The 22,846-nt window shown below is 52.5% G+C and overlaps 1 protein-coding gene across 1 annotated transcript in view; it reads right to left on the bottom strand.

The window, feature by feature from the left end:
• Nucleotides 1-22,846, bottom strand: part of FA2H (fatty acid 2-hydroxylase) — a 50,207-nt gene that overhangs the window by 16,743 nt on the left and 10,618 nt on the right. Inside the window, exon 2 of the mRNA XM_037063629.1 lies at nucleotides 6,071-6,163. Within this exon, the coding sequence (XP_036919524.1) occupies nucleotides 6,071-6,163 (93 nt within the window). The remainder of the gene's footprint in view (nucleotides 1-6,070; nucleotides 6,164-22,846) is intronic.

Below are 22,846 nucleotides of genomic sequence, written 5' to 3'. Positions count from 1 at the left end.
CCCCATTTTACAGATGGGGACACTGAGACTCAGGGGGCTTAAGTGATTCTTGAGATGGGGTTGGTTGGTCCTGGAGTGAGGGGCCCCCCACCCCCCAGTTGCAGCACCTTCCACACTTCGTCAGGAGCTGGGACATCCCCTGCACGCTCCAGCTGATTTCGATGGTGTGTGTACTGGCAGGGTGTCTTTTCTCAATTCTCTTCCAGTTCTGATTATTGAAGGAGAGGGTCCCAGCTGAGTGTGAATATGTTCCACACTTCTCACTTGCTGGTCACTCCCAACATGGCTAGCTGGAAAGTCACCTTCAGAAGGAAGGATGGCAAGAAATGACAGCTCGGATCCAAAGAGTGGGAAGGGGCGCAAGATAAATTTCACTTCCTCTGCTACCTGGCAGAAGATCCTTTGGCTACCTCACAAGTGGTTCTCTTCCTCCCAAGCTGGTATCTGGTCTTGCTCCCTTCCCACCCCTACTTCCTAAGGCTTGGGGGGCACAGGGGAAGCATCAAAGGCATCTGCAAAGAGCTGCCAGCCTCTGTAGGAGGTTGGGTCGGGGACGGAAGTGGGGAACAGACCATACCTCCAGTTCTCAGCCATCTGGGGGCTTCCATAGCGACCCTCACAGTAAAGAACCTTCCTTTTACAGCTGTGGAACCTGATGCTGGAGAGGGCAAGTGAATTCCTCAGGGTTGCCCAACTAAAGTAGGACTACATGGATGACAGTGAGGGGTCCTTTGGTGAACTGAAAGACCCCAAGCAACAGGCTGGGAGCCAAGAAGCACATGCAAGTCCAGGGAGAGTTTGGCGGAAGCACCTAGTGCCAACTGTCCCATTTCCCTCCCCCCGCCCGCCCCCCTCTGCCCCTGCCCCAACTGGAGGGGGAGGGCCTCAGCCTCCAGCTATGCCAGGAATGCAGCTGTAGCTGGGCCAGGAGGGGAGAAAGGGCAGCCTGCAGCCTGTTGCCCAGAGAGGGTGGGTGGAAGGGCATGTGTGCTGCCAGGCTGGGTAGGGGGCCTCCTCTGCTCTCCTCACTTTCCCACTTCCCAGTTCCCCTTCTTGGGGCAACACAGGAACCAGGTGGCACAGAACCCTTTCCAGGAGCAGAAAGATGGGAATTGCTTATCTCCAGAAGGGGCAAATGTGGGGAGAGGGGGCAGCTGCTCTGTGCCCGCAGTTCCTCCCATGACTGCAGCCACCAGCCAAGGCAACTGTTTAAATAACTGCCCACCCAGACCCCAGAACTCACAGCTCCAGGGCAGCTTTCTGAGCCAGGAAGGTGGGATGGAAAGGCGGGGATAGGCTTCCAACCAGCGGGGCTGGTGGGGATGGGAGTGAGGATGAGAAGCTCGACAAGAATCTCAACACTCATTGTTTCTATGCCCTTGTCACAGGCCCCTGGGATACGACTTCACGTTCATTACCCTTTGTAAGCTGTGATTCTGAGAACTGACTGGGTCCTGCCTTCACCTCACATTACAGATGAGGAGACTGAGGTCAGATGCTCAGCTGTGTGAGCTGGAGGTAGGACCTGCACCTCAGTCCACCTAAACCCGGGGCCAGGCGGCCTCCTAGCAGCTGGTTCAGGACCCCCGTGGCTGTGAACATGCTCGCACGGAGGCTGTGAGGGACCCCGCAAGGGTGTCGGGTGCAGGGGTCCATGGGGGGTCTTGGTGGCCTCCCAGGGGTGGCTCCTCTAATTGGGAGCTCCTACATTCAAGTCCAGAGGCAGTTCTGGACCATCTGGCTCCTCCCCATCCCTGGGTGATGAGGTAGCTTGGGAGGTTTCCTCAGGCTCCCCCTGTGAGGGTTCAGGAGGATGAGCATGGACGAGAGCAGGGGACAGAGGGGGCAGAGCCTAGGAACTGAGGAAGGATAGGCATGCCCCCTGCACAACGCCAGTGTGACCTCAGTCCTGGGGACAAAAGGACAGCGAAGGGGGTCTGCCTCCATGGCCCCATCTGAAAGCGAGCGAAGGAGGCTGGTCTTCCATTAGCAGCTAGCTCACTTTCTGACACCCCTTTGCACACTCTGCCAGATCCTCCTGACACCCCACCCCATCCTGGGGGGAAATCATTTCCTCTGTCTTGCTGAGGGAGAAACAGAACACAGCTGTCTATGATCACCCCTCTCCTGACTGGGGCCTGGCTCATCCACCCCCCTCTCGGGACACAGAGGGCGGCACCCAGCCCTCCGACCTGGTTTCTCTCGGGAGGAGGTAGGGTGGGTATTTTTTTGAGCACCCCTGAGCTCTTCAGAAGAGGGGTCAGGAGCTCAGGGCAAGGGGGCAAGTGGGGAAAAAAGTCAAGACCCTGGCCCAGCAAGGACGGTCTTGGGGAGGTCCCTTTGTGTCACTCCGTGCAGTCAGCCTCTCCAGACTCCTGCTCTGGGGAGGGTCAAGGGGAGAAAGGAGGCTCAAGGGGACCCAAGGGGACATGGGTGGGGTTGCAGAATGCTGGGAGGTGAGCCAGGGCTGCACCCACAGGGTTGAGGTCGGCCTTGCCCAGGGCTGGCCAGCCAAGGGGGCCCTCATTCAGATCCAAGGGCCATTTTCCTGAGTCCTCAGTGACTTCACTGAGGGTCCCAAGAGATTAAACCCATGTGGCCAACATCACCTCTGCCAGGCCCTCCCTGGGGACCCTGGGAGCAGCCCCTGATGCTAAGGAGTGTGTGTCTGTGCGTGAGGGTGGCAAGGGGCCTTTGAGAGCCTACCACTGTACTTGGCCCGTGGCACACCTGGCTGGATGAGTCTGCCTGCCTCTTAAGGGAAGAGAGCGGCCTCTACCAAGTGTAACTAGAGCCAGTTCTGTTGGAGTCTGGCTTAGCCTGAGGGGCAGAATGTGGAAGAGGATGAGCAAAGCTTTAGAGACACTTCACTCCGGGATCTGGGCAGCCTCCTGCCTCCCTTCAGCCACCCCCTCCCCAGTCACAGGCCTCAAGGGTGGACAGGTTGCAGACATGGAGGGGTGCCTGGCAGGGGCCAGGGGCAAAAGCTATGCTAGGAGAACCAGCAGAGTGACTTTGGGTAAGAGACTTAAACTCTTCCTTATGGTTAAACTCTTAATCTTACCTCTTTGTGTGAGGATTACATCAGATAATGGATCATTTACTTAAAGTGCTTGGCCTGCTGTGTCTGGCCCATGGTAAGAGCTCAATAAAAGAAATCTTAATTTGGCCCTAACAGCTGCCCCAGGGATCTGGGCAGGAACTTCTGCGTGCCCTTCAAATCACACTGGTTTCATCTGGTTCCAGAAGGCTGGCCCCCACAGGGGGCAGGGAGGAGGAGGCTGCCCCTCAAGGGTTCTGAAACGAACACAGCACAGCAGTGAAAAGAGGTGGCGGGGACAAATGGGGCAGGTGTGCTCGGAAGCCAAGAGCGGTGCACAGTGCCTGCCACCAAGCCTCAGGCCAGCCGAGTCCCAGAAAACAGGGAGGCATGTAGGGGGTAAAGCAGGGTGAGGGGCTACGACCCAGAGTCTCACCCCACAAGAAAGCCGAGGTCCTGCCTGAGTGGGTGATCGAAGGAATGGCTTAGAAATTGTTCCCGTAAACTCCCAGGCAAAACCCGGAAATAGGACCACTCCACACCTCTAAGCAGGTTGGGGACCTGTGTTCTGGCCCTGTTGCTGTCTTTTCAGGACCTCCTCCCCGTGCCCCGCACCCCAGGTCCCCTCCTTCTTTCCCGCATGGCCCACTCTGTCCCCAGGTTCTAGGGCTGGGAGGCTTGGCCGTGGGAGCCCAAGGCTCCCTTCCTCAGCAGCACCCAGAAGAGCTCCCCTTGAATGCAAACCAGGAAGGGTTGCCTTGGGTAAGTCCCTTTGCTCCAGGGTCCTGTGTAACCCACCCCCCAGGCCCAGGACCCACGGCAGAGAAAAAGCTATTGCCCTCTTGACCTCTCTCCCCAGCTCTTCAAGGTTCAGACCCAACAGAACCACCTTGGCCTGAGTTAGAAACAGATGCAGAGCTCAAATTAGATAAGGGGGTTGGGGACGCTCCCAGCCTCTTCACTCCCCACAAAGGGGCTGGAATTGACCCCAAGGTAGATGAATAAAAAGAAAAACAATCACTGTTCACCTTTCTGGAAAGCCCAGCTCCCCGGGTTGTGTCTTCTCAGGGAGCTGGGGACGGCAGGAAGCCCACCCCACATTGCCCCTTGGGGGCCTGGGGGCTCTCTGTCGGGGTGGGCCTCCACACCCTCTTGGGCCAGCCCTTGCCCTCTCTCTCAGCCCAGATGGGAAGAGGAAGATAGAGGGTGTGCATGAAAGAATGGCAAAGAGGTGGGGAAGGTGAGTCAGGTGTGACCTGTCTGAACATGCAGGCAAGGAGCCAGGAGCAGGCCCTGGGGAAGAAGGAAGAGGAGGGCGGGTGCACAGGTAATGGGGGAACTTAATCCCCACTCACCTGACCCCCCATGCAGTGACAGGGTTGGGGTCAGCCTTGAACCTGGAGCCCAGGTAGACTGTGGGAGGGTCCTTCCCCACAACAGGACACTTATCCAGCCCTGGTCAGCTTTCTCTTTAAAGTACTTCCTTTCAAACATCTAACCCCTAAGCCAAACCCACAGATGCTAGTGCAAGGGACCCCTCCTCAGGACTCCTTTCAGGCCGGTCCCTGGCCCTGGGCCCTCAGCAGGACCCACTGCAGCATCGTCTCTGGTCCTGTCCTCACCCCTACACCCTCCTTGTCTCCTGCTCCTCCCTTCCCAGGGTGAGGTCCTGACTCCACAGGTTTGGGGTCTTGGTCCTGCTCAAGCTGGCTGTCTCCCCCTCCATCCTGCTCATGTACAGAAAAAGCCCAAGTCACCAAAACTTCCAGAGAAGCCGGCCATATGTACCAAGACCTACTGCCTTCAGCCCCTGGCCTGGGCAGGGGACGATCGTGGCCAGGCCCGGGGCTCCAAGTCAGAACACTGGGCTCTGATGAGCCCTCTGGGTGTGTGCTGTGTGGTCTGGACTAGCCTTCCTCTTCCCTGGTCTTCTACCCCCCTTTTGGTTACACGCCTCTCAGAGGGATGGGCACAGAATGCCCCACCCCAGCCTTTCTGACAGAGCACTCACACACGTCTTTGTTGTGGGCTGACAGGCTCCCCCAAAGGTGGTGGCAATTCCCATGAGACAGAGGCCATCCCTGAGTTCCTGGAGTCAGAGCCCCAGGAGTCCTGGCCAAAGGGGCCCAGTAAACAATGAGCTTTCTGGAGTCCCCTGCACAACTCCTCTGGTCACCTGTGTTCCTTGGGCAGGCTTCTGGGATCCCCCTCCTGTGGCCCTCCCCACCCCACGCTGTGCTGTTGCTGGGCAGGGGAGGGTCTGTGCTCTCCATCAGATTGTGAGCTCCCTGGGCGTGGGGGCTTGTCCTCTCTCTCTTGTCTGGTTCCTGGCACAGGCAAGGGACACTTCTGGACATACCCATTTGTGTCTTTTCCAGGAGGAAATGGCAGAATGACATTAGGACAGTCCCATGACCCAGGCTGGAGGGAAATGGCTCCCACATCTGGTTCCCTCAGGGGCCCCAGGCCATGCTGCACCCTCCTCCACATACACTGAGCAGCCCACTTCCACCTGGGACCCCCCAGGACTCCCCTAACCAGCAAAGGAGGTCTGCCTAGTCCCCCCAGATGCTGGCCTCTGAACACCAAGGGGTGTCTTTTGCCAGGCTCTGCAGATGAACCCTGCAGACGGTTGCCTGTCCCGTCGGCCTCAGCAGGCTCCCACACTGGTGATGCTTGCAAGTGATTGCTGGTGACCGGCAGCTCTGCCTTGTGCCCAGGTCAAGGTGGGCATGTCTGGGCCTGCCGACCCTGCAGTGTGCCTGTCTCAGTGTCAGGGGTCCTTGTGGGAGCCCGCCCCCTGGGGCCCATGGGGCCTGGCTGTGCACAGACCCCCCACCACCGTGTGCAGCTTTCCCACACCCATCGCAACCTTGGTCATGCCCGTGCTGCCGAGGTCATGCTTGTACGCCGTGGGCACCTGCTTCCTGACCTCGTCTTTCCTGACAACCACAGCCTTTGGCTCCACACACTCTCTCCTTGGCCCTGGGGGCCCCCAATCTCCATGCCATCCCACCTTGTGCCAGTTACCTTGTCCCAGTCTATCACTTTGAGCTTTGGCTCCATCACTGGGTCTGTCTGACGAGTGTTCACAGAGGCTGCAGCCCCGTTCTCCACGCAACCCTGGAGAGAGAAGGTACAAGGTGATCACTTCCAGTGGGTGAGGGCAGAGCCCAGAGCCGCCCTCACTGGGGCAGCCAGGTGTGGTGACAGCCTCATGGTGGGGCAGGGTAGGCGGAGACTAAGGACCCTGAGTATTTCGAACACAGGTGGATGCTGATGTGGATGGTACTATTCTCTGTATTTTTCTTCTCCCTTAAAAAAATAATTTCTGCAAAAACAAAAGGCAGAAATATCTGGGAGGGAAAAGAAGCAGGCAGAGAGACAGTAGGAAAAATGAGCTGTTAGTGGGAGTGCTCTAGGCAAGGAGATCCCAGCCAACCTCCCTCCAGGTTCCTGGCAGGTGTCGGGCAGAGGGAGTCACAGAAAGTCACCTGGCGGGCTCACTGGGCCACACCCAATGACTCCCTCCCCTGTAGTAATTCCACAGAGCCATGGGTCACAGGCTTGGCCATCTGGGCCCACATGCCAACAAGAAAGAAAGGCAGCAAGCCCTGGCTGGTGTAGCTCAGTGGATTGAGCACAAGCCTGCGAACCAGAGGATCGCGGTTTGATTCCCAGTCAGGGCACATGTCTGGGTTGCAGGCTGGTTCCCTGCAGGTCATTTCCCAGCAAGGGAAGCACAAAAGGCAACCATACATTGATGTTTCTCTCCCTCTCTCCTTTCCCTCTAAAGATAAATAAATAAATAAAATCTTTTTAAAGAAAAAGAAAGAAAGAAAGGCAGCAGAGACTGAGGGACATGGTCCCTCCAGGAACTCCCCTGTGTGGGTCAGCAGCCACACATAGGGTGAGTCTGGCAGAGGCGTGCCCAAATGGAGTCAAGGTTAAATCGCAGCAGCCAAGAGGCAAAGTCAGAAGGAAACAGAATGTACTAGGAAAGTCACATGGCCCCAGCTGGCCCCTACATCACACGGGGTGAAGCTGGAGAGGGCAGGCTGGCACGTGCCTAGAACCCATGCTTCTCTGCAGGAAGGGTGGGGACACCACTGCCAATGGGGGCCTGTCCTGAGTCCCTGTGACTAAAGGACACCGAGGTGCTGGTGGCCACAGAGGCGGCCTTGGAAGCCAGATACCAGCAGGGACCCAAGAAGACTGAGCAGCCAGCTGGGGTTTCTGTTGTCACAATTCTTACCTTTTTTCTTCTAAATGAACCAAGAGAAACTGACAGTGACAGCGGGGCTGGCGTTTTCTGGGAAAACACATATGCAACCCAAATAAAAGTGGCTTTTGTGATCTTATCTTGGTCTGGGTATCTCAGGATTTTTAGTCTGTGTTACCATTCTTCATTTTTATTTATTTATTTGTTATAATATTGCTGTGGCCTCTCTCTTTTTAAATCCTCACCCAAGGATATATTTGCTTATTTATTTAAAATTTTTAATTTCTCTTTAGAGGGGAAGGGAAGGAGAGAGGGAGAGAAATATCAATGTATGGTTGCCTCTCGTGCGTCCCCTGCCGGGAACTGGCCTGCAACCCAGGCATTTGCCCCGACCGGGAACCGAACGGAGACCCTCTGTCTCACAGGCCCGCGCTCAATCCACTGAGCAACACCAGTCAGACCCAAGGATATATTTATTGACTTTAGAGAGAGAGGAAGGGAGAGAGAGAAACATTGATGTTTGAGAGAGAAACATCAGCCAGTTGCTTCCTGTACGCATCCTGACTGGGGATCGAACCCTCAACATTTTGGGGCTCCAAAATGCTTTGGTTTGATGCTCCAACTAATTGAGCCACCCAGCCAGCACAAATACCTGCATTCTTTTTTTTTTTTTCTTAAAGCATCTCCGATGATCTTTTAAGGGCAGAGAGGAGTGGACTTTACAGTGTATCACACAATGAAACTTCCTAAGTAGCGAATGTGAATGCCACAATAATCTTGCCTCTTCTAAATCTGCTCCCCCCTCAAAAACACCCGAGTGCCCCCAATCACCCAGTTCTTGATTCTCCCTCCCTCCTGAGTATTTTCTCCCAGTCATCCCAAGTTGTTTCTTAAGTAGGGTGATCCAATCCTTCCTTCACTGAGCCCCCAGACCCACCCACTGCAACTCATTGTCTCTCAACAAAACAAAAGGCTCACTTGAGGGCCTGCCTACCCCATGCAGGGAAAGGGTTCTCACATGTATTACCTTCTAATGGTTCTGCCTGTGTTACACTTTTAGACATCCCCGAGTGCAGACACAGACCTGCGCTGGGCACATCCACCTGAACAATCTCTGGAGGCAGGAGAAAGGGTGGTGGCCTGCAGCCCTGGGGGCCGCATCCTCCATGCAGCCATGCCTCCACTCGCTCCAGTGTGGCCGTTTCCTGACAGCCCCAGACCTCGGCTCAGCTGGCTGCCTCAGGTCTCCAGGGATCACTCCTGGTTCTGCCCCTCTAGGACTGTACAAGCTCTTTTTTTTTTGTCTCGCTGGACTATACTTATTTGTGGACAGCCAGAACCCCCACCCCCTACTGTCTGCTTTCCCCCTAGACCCTCTTTTAGGACATAACAGGGTCTCTAAGCATAGGGGTTGGTCCACATCCCTCTTCCAGAGAGGGTTAGATAGGACCATGAAGAGCACCCACGCCTCCCTTGTATGGAACGCCATATTCCAGGTCACAGGAACTGAGCTCCCACTGGCCCTTTTGGCTGCCACACAGCAAGGCTCGTTCACTTAGCATACAGCCACTGAAGCTTATTCCATGGAGCGCTGCTGCTGGCTTGGTGTGGAGAGCTTGTATGGTCCAGGGAGTGATAGGGACTGAGACCTGTTCACTGGAGAGCCACAAAGATGCGTGAGAATGACTGGGGTGCAGAGCAGTGATGACTGGGGAAGCAGTGGGCAGTGGAAAGCAGAGAGAGCCTGATAAATGGGATCAGCAAAGGGAGTTTGCAGGGACAGGAAGCCCTTGCTCCACATTAGCCTCCTCTTCTGGCGCTGGCAGTCTTGGTGAACTATCACGATGGTCCCCTTCGTTTTCCCTCAATTATTCCCTCCTGCCAGGATCCCATCCATAGCCGCTGCCTTCATCCGCTCATCCAGACACGTGAATTTGAGCATCTGTAATGTGCCAGAACAGCAGCTCAGAAGACTGGTCTCTCTCTGGCCCTGGCCCGGCTCCCTGGCCCTGGAGAATGACTCCAACCGTTCACATCGGTCTGCCCCAAAAGCCACCTGGTCTCACCTCCGGCACTGCATTCCTGAAGGTGAACATAACTGCAAGTTGGCTCAGCTCATTGTTGACTTCTTTCCCCCACATTTCCAAACTCCTCCCCAGTGATGCCCTTGGATTAACCCTAATGTTTCCCTCTGGCCAGTAGGGATGACCTTGCATTTTCTAAACATGCTCCTTCCCAAATGTGTTCAGGATGATGACAGGGATTAATGTGCATGGATGCTTACTACATACATCCATGAACATTTAGTCTTCACGACTGTGGGAAGTAAGCAGGATTATTGTCCTCACTTGACACCTGAGGGGACCTAGTGCAGGGCAGGCCGGCAGCTTGTAAGAGGTGGAGTTAGTGGTTGGACTCCAGAATATTCTCTTGACCACCATGCACTTCTTCCCTATTCCTCTAGTCAACTTTCAGAAAACTCATACTCTGCATGTCTCACTGCGTCTGTTGGTATTTGCAATTTCCTGCCTCTTGCTGTCTTTGTATATTTGGGTAATTATCTTGTCTGTCCAATGGTGTTACAGAGTCCAACAGGGCAGGAAACTACTGTTTCCTCCACCCAGGGTGGGCTCTCAATCCTATGAGATGCTCCATCTATCTTTCCTCAGGGGACCACACTCCAAATACTAGATCTTTGCAAAACAGCCAAGGTCCCCAGCAACTCCTGAAGGGCTGTGGGCTGGGCCGCTGGGGACGGAGCCCCGAAGCAGGGCACGTGCTCCTGGGCACTACGAAACAAATGGGGTAGGCACGTTTGCTTAGATGAGAGAGGTGGCCCAGGACACTGAACACAGCTCCTTAGGATGTCCCTCTGGGCTGGACAGAACAGTGTCCAGAAACAAGGGTCAACGTTGCAGTTCAGACCATGTCCTTATTCCCACTGCCCTTTGGTGGAGGACACAGGACAGGAGTACAGCAGACTGACAGGAGCAAGCCAACACTTTACTTTGCCACGAAAAAATACTTCCTGAATTACCATCAGCAGAACTTCATGAATGAAAGGGTATTTCAATACCAGATAGGTAGGGAAAGCATAATTTCAGAGTCAAAGTCAGTACTGCCCAAGGAAGGGCAGTTGACAACTTTACACTGACATTTTTTTTAAAAAGACTCTACTTAAAAATATTTATTTATTTATTTTTTCTTTTTTTAAAATATATTTTATTGATTATACCATTACAGTTGTTCTATTCCCTCCTTCATTCCCCTCCAACCATACACTCCCTCCCCCACCATTCTTCCCCCCTTAGTTTATAACCACGTGTCTCAAGTTCTTTAGATTCTATATTTCCCCCACTATTCTCGTCCTCCCCCTATCTATTTTCTACCTACCATCTATGCTATTTTCTGTACCTTCTCCCCTCTTCTCCTCCTCCTACTCCCCTGTTGCTAACCCTCCATGTGTTCTTCATTTCTATGGTTCCACTCCTGATCTAGCTGTCCTCTTGGTTTGCTTTTGTTTTAGGTGTGGTTGTTAATAACTGTGTGTTTGCTGTCCTTTCACTGTTCATATTTTTCATCTTCTTTTTCTTATATAAGTCCCTTTAGCATTTCATATAATAAGGGCTTGGTGATGATGAACTCCTTGAACTTGACCTTATCTGAGAAGCACTTTATCTGTCCTTCCATTCTAAATGAAAGTTTTGCTGGATAAAGCAATCTTGGCTGTAGGTCTTTGGATTTCATGACTTGGAATACTTCTTTCCAGCCCCTTCTTGCCTGTAAGGTCTCTTTTGAGAAATCCGCTGACAGTCTGATGGGTACTCCTTTGTAGGTGACTGTCCCCTTATCCCTTGCTGCTTCTAGGATTCTCTCCTTCATTTTAGTCTTGGCTAATGTAATTATGATGTGCCTTGGTGTGTTCCTTCTTGGGTCCAACTTCTTTGGCACTCTCTGAGCTTCCTGGATTTCCTGGAAGTCTATTTCCTTTGCCAGACTGGGGAAGTTCTCCTTTATTATTTGTTCAAATAAGTTTTCCACTCGTGGCTGTTTCTTTCCCCCTTCTGGTACCCCTATAATCCGGATGTTGGAAGGTTTAAAGATGTCCTGGAGGTTCCTAAGCCTCTCCTCATTTTTTTGAATTCTCATTTCTTCATTCCTTTCTGGTTGGATGTTTTGTTCTTCCTTCTGGTTCATTCCATCGATTTGAGTCCCGGTTTCCTTTCCATCGCTATTGGTTTCCTGGACATCTCCCTTCATTTCAATTAGTTTAGCCTTCATATGTTCCTCTAATTTGTGACTATAATCAACCAGTTCTGTGAGCATCCTGATAAAGAGTGTCCTGAATTGTGCTTCTGAGAAGCTGGCAATTTCTTGGTCGCTGAGAGTTATGGGCTCTGGGACTTTGAGTTCTTCTTGTGCCATCTTTTGGGCTGTTTGTGCCTGTTCCATAGCAGGATCGGAGCCCTAAAGTGTTCACTAGAGCAGGGCAACTAAGTCCCTGGGTTGTGACGTTGTATGTGGAGGCGGGGTCAAAGAGGAACAATTGTGTCCCGCCTGCCACCTGCCACCGAGGCCCCCACCGGCACCACAGCCACCACGGTCACCAGGCCCACACGTTTCGTTCCACTGCACTCTAGTGTGCCAGCGCGGTCAGCCCTCCACCACTGGGTTCGCCCCCTGGGGCCTGTGTGGTCCGTCTCACTGTGTGCGAATGTGCGACCTTGGTCAGTCTGCCCCACACCCCGACTGGTTCACGCCTAGGTCGGGGGATCTGTCCTGCCCGACCCTGCTCCGCTGCTGGCTCCGCCTCTCTTACCGTCAGGTTGAATGGTTCGTAGTTGTCGGACTTCCGTATAATTCAGTTTTCTGGTCTTTGGGTGTGTCCTTGTTCTCCAAACCTTCGTTGAATTCAAACTTGGCTGTGGGAAAAGGGACAGTGTTTCCACCTATGCCTCCATCTTGGCGGAAGTCTACTTAAAAATATTTATTAATGTACAAAATTACAATCTAAAATGTTCTTTTGTGAGCATGAATTGTAGTTAAATTTTTTTTTGTTGTTCAAGGTGGTTGGTGTGGGGCTCCCTAACCTACGGGTAACGGGAAGTAGCTCCAACGTTCACTTTGTTCTAGTTCTAAAGTTTGACTTTAAAAATGACCGAAAATTCAGTTTTGCAGAGGGATGTTGGCTAAAAATATAAATGCTTTTGAGGGTTTTTCACCTGGAAGTGACAGGCGTGGAGAAGCCCCCTGGCCATCTGTCTCTATCCTGAGAGCCGGGAGAAAGGGGCATGGCCCCGGCTGGCCTCGCCAGCACGGAGTGGCAGGGGTGCTCTCGGACCGCTGGTCACGCCACACACAGCCTGTCAGTGTGTTCTGTCACTAAACATGTATGGCAGCTCACCTAATCCGCTATTGCTAATGGGGTGCTGCTAATGGGGTGCAGCATTCCACTGAGTGAACAGCCCCATGGGTTATTTAACCAGTCCCCTAGTGATGAATGTTTAGGTTGTTTCATTTTTTGCCTCCATGTGGAAACACAGCCAGGGACCAGCGCCATTGGGGGCACACTGCCCACAGGGAAGGAGGAAGAAATGGGAGGAAAGAGGCAAGTAGGGGCCATTTTCTCCTGTCCTTCCCCTCCCTCCTGCTGCTGCCCCAGCTTAATCACAGTTTAAAAGTCCTGGAGCCACCAGGCAGTAATGTCATGGGTGACAGGCTTTTGGCAAATAAATCTCCAGGCTGACCATATAAACAAGGTGCTTTCTGGGTGGCCCTGCTGGGACCACACCCCTCCCTGGCAGAAGCCCAGGTTATTCATCACAAGACTGCACACACCTCCAGTATGTGAGGAGACTTCAAGGAGAGCCAGAGCAGGCGGCCCTTGCACCGCCAGGAGCAGCAATGCCCTCGGGTACCAGGAAGTGTCCTCTGGTGCATCCAGCATGGACTGTTTTCTCAAGTCTAGCTGTGAGGCTGAAAAAAAGTCTAATAACCTTCTCCACATGCAGGCGGGACAAAGACCCTCCTGAAGGAGGTCTCCCATTCCCACTCAGGGGCTGCTCACATCTGAACCTGGAGGGTGGGTTGGGGGCTTCCAGGAACAGAGTGCGCTGGGAGCCGCTGCACCACACACTGATCTGGGCCACATTTTCCAGACTCCCATGGCCCCATGTTTATTTTTGCATTGAGCCAGGCTCACCGTTGAATTCCACAAGCAAACACCATGCATGAATCAGGCGTGTGTAAAGGTCACTCCTGGGAACCAGGGTACTGCTCAAACTTTAAAAGACTTTTAAAAAAACCTTACTTGGAAACTTCCACAATACATTATTTAAAAGATTCTCCTGATCCTGGAATTGAACTAAAGGGAGCTTTAAAAACCAAAAAAAGATCAGAAAGCAAAGAAGACATATGCTCTTTTCTAGTATTTGAAAATCGCTCTGGGTGGTGCCCTTGGATTAAATAAGTATTTTGGTATAAGGGAAGTGAATGATTCTGTAGTCAGATACACCGGCTTTCACAAGAACGGTCAGCCCAAGTTAATGGGTGTGGCTGGAAGTGCAGAGTCCAACACACCTGTGTCAGGTGGCAGTTTTCTTAGAGGGTCTGCCTGAGGGACACAGGACTGACCTGGGCTACAAGGATGGAGATGAAGACCCACCCCTCACCCTGGCCCCTCCTGACCTCTCCACCCTGAGAAGGAAGACTGGGACATGGCTACAGGCACTTTTGTGGTCAGGCCAAGGCTGTCTGGGAGGAGCCTAGCGAGTCCAGTAGGGCAGCGCTCAGGCCCAGAGCACCTAGCTTTCCTTATGCACTTGCCTGTGTAGGATTGTCTCCCAAGCTGGAACCTAAGCCCCATGAGGGTAGAGACCCTGCTGTCTTCTTGCTCATTGCTAGGTTCCCAGTAGCTGGCACAAGATTGGAACTCAAATACTTGCTGAATGCTACATTCATGAGTAGGTGGCAGCCTGTTTAACCCCTGGAGGCCCAGGCCTAGAGAGGCTTCCAAAGTAGGCAGAACTGGCAGAAAGGGAGCTGCCCAGCGACTTCCAAAGCCTGCGGTACTTGGGGTGGGAAGGGGGCTGTGGAAGCAGGCACTGCCCATTCTGAACTGAGAACCACTAGACATGCTGAGCCATGTGGTGGGGCAGTGAGGAAGGCATGTTGATCTCCTTAGATTCCCCCCAGCCCCGGCACAAGGCCACAGGGAGAAGGCAGAGACAGGAATGCTAACCCTCGCTTCTCCCCGCATGAGGCCCATTCCTGGCTGGCCTCAAGCATTATTACCTCTCAGGTCAGCGCAAGCCTTGGCTTTCCTCTCATGCAGATGAGAGCCCTGGGGCCCTGGGGCCACCACTGCCCCTCCTCCTGGGCTCCATTCTCCTCCCGCCTCTCATATTGAGCTCAGCACACTCAGACCCAAACTCATGGAGCACCCAGGAGCCGTCTCCTGCCAGCTCCCTGCAGTGCCAGCCAGTCCACGTATCACTCCTGTTGGTCCGGAAGGCAGTTCTCACTCAGGACAGCCTGGGGCGGGGGCGGGGGCGGGGAACCCAGGGTCAGCGCCTAATGCTAGATGCTGCAATTCAGGACATGGTCTGAGCCAGGCTCCATTATCAACTTGCCATGAACCTTGAGGGTCTACCTCCTGGGATGAGAAGTTGCTTCCCTCTGGCAGGGGTACCCCAAGTTCCTGCTCTGTCCTCAGAGGTTGGGGAGGTAACACCAGTGAGTGAGGCAGTCAGGGTACGGTACTGATACAGACCAATTTTGTTTGCATGATAAACATGTAGAGCCCTGGCAGGTGTGGCTAAGTTGGTTGGAGCATTGGACCATTACTGAAAGGTTGCAGGTTCAATTCCCAGTCAGGGCACATACCCAGGTTGTGGGTTTGATGCCCAGTCTGGGCACATGCCGGAAGGCAACCAATCGATGTTTCTCTTTCACATTGATGTTTCTCTCTCTCCCTTCCTCTCTCTCTGAAAACAATGGAAAAAAAAAAGGTCCTCAGGTGAGGATTAAAAAAATAAAATTAAATAAAATTAAAATAAATGAATATGTAGGAATATGCTTCATCTCTACAAGGAAAGACTCTTACTTTCGTTTTCCTTAAAACATAAGGCACAAGAAACAAAACCCAAACAAAACCACGAGGTACCCTTCTGCTAGAGATGTTGGTACAGAGAAAAAAAGGACAGGAGCCCACATGGGCCAGCTAGGACTATAGGGCCAGCTGTTCCAAGATCCTTGGGGGCCAAGGGGTGACAGGCTGGCCCCAGGGGGACCAGAGCCCCAGCAAGTTAGAGTGAAGGGCGACCCCGGGCCTCCCCTCCCCCTTGCCTAGCTGAGAGGATTGCCTTTAAGAGAATCAGGGGGGTGGGGAGCAGAAGTGGGTGGTGGCTGCTGGTTTTATGGGTCCTCTTCCCCCTGTGGTGTCTGGAAGGAGACAAAAATCCATGAGGGTGAAGGAATCACAGTGGAGACGCAGGCCATGCACTGAGGAAGTTCCCTCCAGGGCCTCACTTCCCACTCAGGGGCCTGTTGTGGGTTGATTTGTGAGCACCTCTGCCCCAAATCCACAAGCTGAAGTCCTAACCCTCAGGAGCTCAGGGTGTGACCTTATTCGGAAATAGGATCCTTGCAGATGTAATTGGTTAAGATGAGGTCATTAGGATGGGCCCTAACCCAATGTCACCAGTGTCCTTATAAAAAGGGGGCGTTTGGACACAGAGACACACAGAGAGGGGGCCATGTGGAGATGAAGACAGACATTGGGTTGACGTATCTGCAAGCCAAGAAACGCCAAAGATTTCCAGCAAACTGCCAGCAGCTGGGGGACAGGCTTGAAAGGGACCCTCCCTCACAGCCCTCAAAGGAGCCAATGCTGCGGACACCACAACCTCGGGTGTCGCGCCTCCAGACTGGGAAGTGCGCACTTCTGCTGTCAGCTGCCCAGGGTGTGGCGCCTTGTCAGGCAGCCCTAGCAGCACTGACACGGAGCCAGAACCAGTTTCCCCGGGACCAAGGCAGAGCCTTGGAAGAAGGTATTCACCCAGGACAGAGAACAACCAAGGCAGGCATCGGGGTGGAGGTGCTGTGGGGACCCGAGTCTGCCTTGCCTCTGATGCTGAGGGTATGCCAGAAACCAGGCTCTGATCACCAGCACAGCCCCCTGACCAGGGGGCAGTCCACTCAATATCTCCCAAAGTGGGGAGGTCATTCAAGTGCCCCTCCCCTGCCCACTGTTTCCTGTCTAGGAGCCAGGATGGCCTTGCTCTCCTTCACAGTCGGAGAAGTCACCCTCCAGTTTTCACAAGGGGAAGTGCTGTGTGTGGGAGGCAGGCTAAACTGGGGGGTTCAGGCAAACTGGAGCCCTCTTTAGCCTACTTTGCACCTCCCCCCAGCCATGTGGCTCTTGGGACAGCCATACCACCTCCCTGTTGAGCATCATTACCACCCTGGTATGTCTTGGATATCGACACAATTCTTCCTGAGGGACTGGCAGGAGGTGTTCCACAGATGGGGGAAACTGAGGCACAGGAGGACCAAGTGCTGATTCAAGGACTCTCAAATGATTGCTGGGAGAGCTAGACTGGACACCCTTCCAGGGCTGTCCCCACTGAGACCCTTCCTGCGCCCTCCTCCGGACCCTCTGGAGGACCCTCCGAGGGGCTCCCAGCCCCTGGTGTGGACTCTGCCTTAGACCCCTGCCCTCCTCCAGGGCCCCAGACCCTGTGTCCCCAGAGAGGGCTTGCTTGGAGGGTACATGAGGGGGAGAGAAAAGAGAACAACAGAAAGCCTGCACTCTGCAAGGCAAACAAACAAGCTGACCACAGAGGCGGTGAAAGGAGGCAGTGTCCTAGGGGGCGGGGGCTGCCAGAGGCGGGGGAGCCGGCATAAAGGAATGTTGTTCAGAAAAGCCAGGGCTGGGCACCGAGGGATGGACAGATGGCCTTTTATCCCGAAGCCTGGGCTTGGCCTGAAAACCCCTTTTCTGAAATGAGATGGCGCCCCAGGTCCTGTATCCAGCTGCCCCAGGGCCACAGAGGCTCGGAGGCAGGTGGGGGCTCCGGGTGTCCCAGTGCGCCTGGGTAGCACACACGCTGGGCAGGTAGGAAGGGGCAGGCCTGGGAGGAAGAGGGTGGGGATGGAGCCACAGCTGCACCTAGAACCTTCCTTCGAGAGAAGCCTCTGTGTTAAGCCCACCTCTGAGGCCCCTAGGGAGTGGTCTCTTCAGAGCTGGCTGTTTTCAGTAGCCAGAAATCTGGGGTTAAATGAAGCCATCAGGAGCTCCTCGCTTTCATTTCTAACAAGCCTGATGAGGACCAAATCAGATGCCAGGCCCAGCCAGGCCCCGCAGCTTATCCTATCCTTAAAACATTTAAAATAAACCCTGTATGCAAAAACAAAACAAAAAGAGCAAAAAGACAGAACTCATACCTGGCAAGTGACAAACCACAGAACCCCAAAGCACACCTGCTCCTTGGCTGCCTGCAGTGGCTGCAAAATGGTCAGCACTGCTGACCACTCTCCCAGTGTTCACAGTAGGAAGGAGAAAGGAAAAGAGAGGATGAGTAGGAGACTTGTGCCCAAGGTGTGACCAACTTCTCCCGCTCAGGGGATTGGGATGGGACCAGACGGTCAGTCCCAGCCTTAAGGTTCCCCGATGTGGGCTCACCATGCTTCTACTCAGGAAATGAGCCCCTGCAGATGACATCACCAGCAACCTTGTCACCAGAAGCAGAGGCCAGCAGAGGTGGGCAATCCGGGACATCAGAAAAGGGGGTCAGTGGGTTGAAAATACTGTATGACCACTCAAGACTCGCCGGAGTGCACCCTGCTGTTAACCTGGCTCTCTGCAGACCCGGTCACGGACAGGCCGCATCCACGCAGACCCTCTCCTCTCCAGCCTCTGCCCGCACACGAGGGCACCATTTCCAGCAAGGCACCACGAGTTAAGAGGAAACATGCTTTGTTTTGTTTTCAATGAAAGGCTGACTCTGGGGTTTGGGACAGCCTGAGAGGATAATTCCGGCTGGGAGCTTGGGGTCAGGGCTGTGACCCATGCTTGGTCTCGTGGCACGGGGCCTGTCGGAGGCTCAGCTCCCCAGTCCTGGCCTGGAGCTCCATCTGGCACTCCAGCCGCAGGAGGGCTGGGGCCAGAGCTTCCACTCTGATGAGCAGCAGCACCCACAGCTTTCCGTAGATTGGACGGGCCGTTTCTAGATGGTTGTCTCTCAGCACTTAGACCTCAAGGCACCACAGGGGCTTGGGAGCGCACTCCACGTTACCTCCTCAGGACCCAGCTTCCACCATCAAACAAGCTTTGGATCTATCCAATTTGTAAGGATCACCCTCCAAATACTGTCTTTTGCTGGGTTTTAAAAATAATTTACTTTTTATTGTATTTTCTTCATTACCATTTATCTCTCTTATACCCTCTTCTTCCTCCCCCACCCGCAATCACCACTCTGTTGTCCGTGTCCATGAGTTACTTCTCTTTATTGCTCCATCCCTCCGCCCCTTCCTCCACCCCGAAGTGGCTGTCGGCCTGCTCTCTATCTATGAGTTTGTCTCTATTTTGCTTGTTAGTTCAGTTTGTTCATTAGATTCCACATAGGAGTGAAATCATACAGTATTTGTCTTTCTCTGACTGGCTTATTTCACTCAGCATGTTCTCCAGGCCCATCCATGCTGTCGCAAAGGGTAAAAAAAAAAATTTAAGGGAAAACAAGAGCATGGATTTACAAATGACCTCATATATTACTATTCCAGCAACAATATTTCTAAATTTTCCTTTTATACTCTAATAATTAAAAAAAGAAAAATAAATTGTTTTCATCACTGTTTACGAAATGGCAAATGACTCTACCATCGAAAACAACAGGAGTCACTAAACTGCTCTGGAAACACAACAATAACAACAGCAAAACAGCCTGTCAGACATCTACTCATTCTTTGTACTGATTAGGAAATACAGACTCACTCAATTCTCTCTCCCTCTGCCAAGACATGGAATCTTCTCCCATTAATAGCTGAAGATGTTTCTGTTCACAGAGTTGACTGGCCGGTCTCAGCAGCATGGATAGTTCTAGAAGACAAGACTGCTGGAGTCCAAGCCTGTGCCTTCATTTCCACGCTCATCTAACCCGACGACTTCTAGCCCCATTGCACATTTATGAAACTAGCCAGTTTTGCACACTGAGCCCTAGACCTGGCATCACCTCACGAGCTGCACCTGTATCCCATGTCCCACCCTCACCGCACACCATGTTTACACTTGTCACTGTAATGGCACTTCAAGGAGATGACGTCCTTAACCAACCCCAGGGTACGTGTCCCTCTGGGCAGTCAGTGCCCCTCTGACACGGCTACGGGCCCCAGACATCACTGAATGCACAATCCGGTGTGGTTGAGCAGGGGGGAAAGAAAGAACCATTGTGAATGACGTGAGTGACACAGGGACACCAGCTTCCTGGACCACAGCCACCCAGTTAGGATGCCATTATCCAAGAGAGAAACGCTTTGTGGCTCTGGGCCACAGCTTGACACCATCACTGGCCAGAAGAAATCTCTGCGAGGACGGACATACTCGTATCTGTGCCGTCCAACCAGTAGCCACTAGCCGTGTGTGTCTGCTGAGCACTTGGAACGTGGCTAGTGTGTCTCGGGAACTAAATTTTTATTTCATTTAATAATTTTAATTAAATTTAAATAGCTGCATGTGGCTAGCAGCTACCACATTGGAAGGCATAGCTCTGGATTCATAAACTCAACTATAATTTGAAATCTCTATCTGGGTTTTTCCTTGGCGTCTCAAACCTAATGCAGCCCTGATGAACTTCATCCCATTCCAAACCTGGGCTCCCAACCCAGCATTCATTGTTTCCACAAACCAAACAGCCCTGTTGCTCAGGTCAAAGCCTTGACATCACATTCAGCATCTCTTCCCCTCACTCCTACCATCCAACCCATCGGCAAGTTCTAGTGGTTCCACCTCCAAGACATTTCCAATCTCAATCTACTTCTTTCCTGCCGATGATGGGCAGCCAGGCCACCCATCCAGGCTACCTGCCACCTGGACAGCAGTAATGGCCCCTTAGCTCTCTTCCTGCTCCCAGTCTCCGTCCCCTTCAATGTGCCCTCCACATGGCAGCCAGAATGAACTAATAAAACACAGACTAACTTTGTCAGTCTTCCACTCCAAACCCTCCAACCCATTCTCAGAACAAAATCTAAAGCCCCCTACAATGGCCTGCACATCCCATCCCACACCACGCGCCCGCAAACCCGCGATGCTCCAACAGTCCAGAGCCTCCTCGTGGAGTCCTGATGTCAAACCCCGGGGCCTTTGCATTTGCTGTTCCCTCTGCCTGGAATGGTTTTATTTTTTTAACCCAGTTCTTCTTATGTCAGCTCCTTTTCATCCATTAGAAGCCTTCCCTGACCCCCCTCATTAGAAGCTGCAGCTGCCACCCTATCCCAGCCCCCTGCTCTGAAATATATGACCTATTGTAACTCTCGCTGTTGTAACTCTCGCCACCACCTGTAGCTGTTCCATCTGTCTCCCTCCTTCCACTGGCAGGAATGACCCACGAGGGCAGGGACCAATTGTCTTTTTGCCCCCAGCACCAAGAGCAGTCTGGGCATGAAGAGATGTCCACTATGTTTGTGGTAGAATAGGGGAAGGTACAGTGGGGCAAAGCGGGCAGCCCTGCAAGCCCCTGGCACCATATAGGGCCTCTGCCGGCCACATCTATGGAGACTGTCTGTCCCTGACCAGGGTAAGTGTCCTCAGGGCTGCACCTGTCCAGGTGAAGATGGAATGAGGTCAGCAGGTCAATGCAGATCTCACCTACCCAGACTGGTGGAAGGGGCAACTCTGAGAGACCGGAAAGTCCCCACTGCCCAGCTCCACTGCTTGCCCAAGAGGGTCTGAGCACATAGCAACCAGGTTCTGAAAACATCCTTCCTCACTACCTAACAGGAATCGACCTTTTCTTGGCAGAAGCTGGGGCTGAAGGGGCTTGTAATCACCCTGCTTCTGTTTAATCCACGCATTCTGTTTTACAGATCTCACGTGATCTCATTGTAGCCATACAAAACTCGGAAGGGGAGTAGGAAGCCAAGACTGGGAGAGGTTAATGGCTCATGCAAGGTCACACAGCCAATGAGCTGCAGAGCTAGACCCAGGGTGCTGCCTCAGGGTGCAGGTCCCAGCTCCTCCTCTCTCGAGGGTGTTGGGGTGTGGGGGACAGAGTGGGCTACCCATTCTCTGTCCACAGCACACCTGCTCTGCACCATCTGGGGACACTGATCTTTAGTGATTCCGAGAGAGCTGCCCACCGAGTCACCTTCAGTGCCTCCAGTTTTCCCACCTCCAGTTTCCCTCTGCCCCATCTTCTAGAACACTGGGTTGTATCTCGATGATGCTGATGAGTCCCTCAGAGTGCTTGTTAAAAATACTGGTGTCTGGGGTTTTGCTTCCAGAGATTCTGCTTTTATAGGTTTGGGGAGGTTCCCAAAACTGTATTTATACATATAACAATTATAATATATGTCCTTATTCCAGTTAATTCTTTAATTTAGTGACACGTGTTTTTTTCCACTCCAATGAAATATCAAACTTTTTGCAAGTCTTCAGGATCAAAACCTCCATCACTACTGAAGATGTTTTTCTGAAATACAACACAGGTGTCTGGGGCATCTTTGTGGAGATGGAGGCAGAGACTGAAGTGCTGAATCTACTAGCCAAGGACTGCTGGCCCCACCAGAAGCAGGGAACAGACTCCCCTCAGGAGGGAAACCAACAGGAGGAACCAACCCTGTAGACGGCTTGGTTTCAGACTTCTACACTCCCGACCTTCGAAGGAATAGATTTCTATTGTTTTAAGCCTGCCAGTTCCTGGTGCTTTGTTTACAGCTGCTCTAGGAAACTAATACAGTATTACCAGAAATGTGATGCCTTGTACAAAGCCATTCGCGTGCGGCCGCTTTGCTTTATTTATTTTTCCACTCATCCTTTGAGAACATACCTGTGAGTGATGTCCACAGTGTAACTATGTGGTATTTTATCCATCATTTTATTATGAAAACATTTAAACATACAGACAAGCTGAAAGAATCTCGCTGGACTACCTGCATCCCCAATACATAGACCCTAGCATTCATATTCTACTGTTTTTTAAAAGAAATCCTTAAAGACTTGTGTATACCAACATCTAACTCTTGCAATCTTGAGGTTTTATCCCTAAGAGTGATTACTAGTATGTATTAACTTTGTTTGCTTCCATTAAAAATGGGTATAATTTTCATATCATAAAAATTACCTGTCTTAAGTGCATAGTTTGCTACATTTTGACAATTATATGCCTCCTCGTAGCCAATGCCCAAATCAAGATGTAGAACATTTTCACCATTTCAGAAAGCCTCAGGAATCTGTTTTACTAAGCTGCTTATTCAATTATGACAAAAGGAAGGTGAGAGACAAGTATGCAGTTGCCTTGGCCACAGAGATAAGAAGTTGGAGATTTACAGGACTTTGTGAGAGAGATGCCAGGTTCCCTATTAGCAAACAC

Source organism: Sturnira hondurensis, unplaced genomic scaffold (genome assembly GCF_014824575.4).
Source record: "Sturnira hondurensis isolate 20B ecotype Veracruz unplaced genomic scaffold, ASM1482457v3 Scaffold0014745, whole genome shotgun sequence".
Taxonomy (NCBI): Eukaryota; Metazoa; Chordata; class Mammalia; order Chiroptera; family Phyllostomidae; genus Sturnira; species Sturnira hondurensis.
This window is presented reverse-complemented; position numbering and strand designations above follow the sequence as displayed.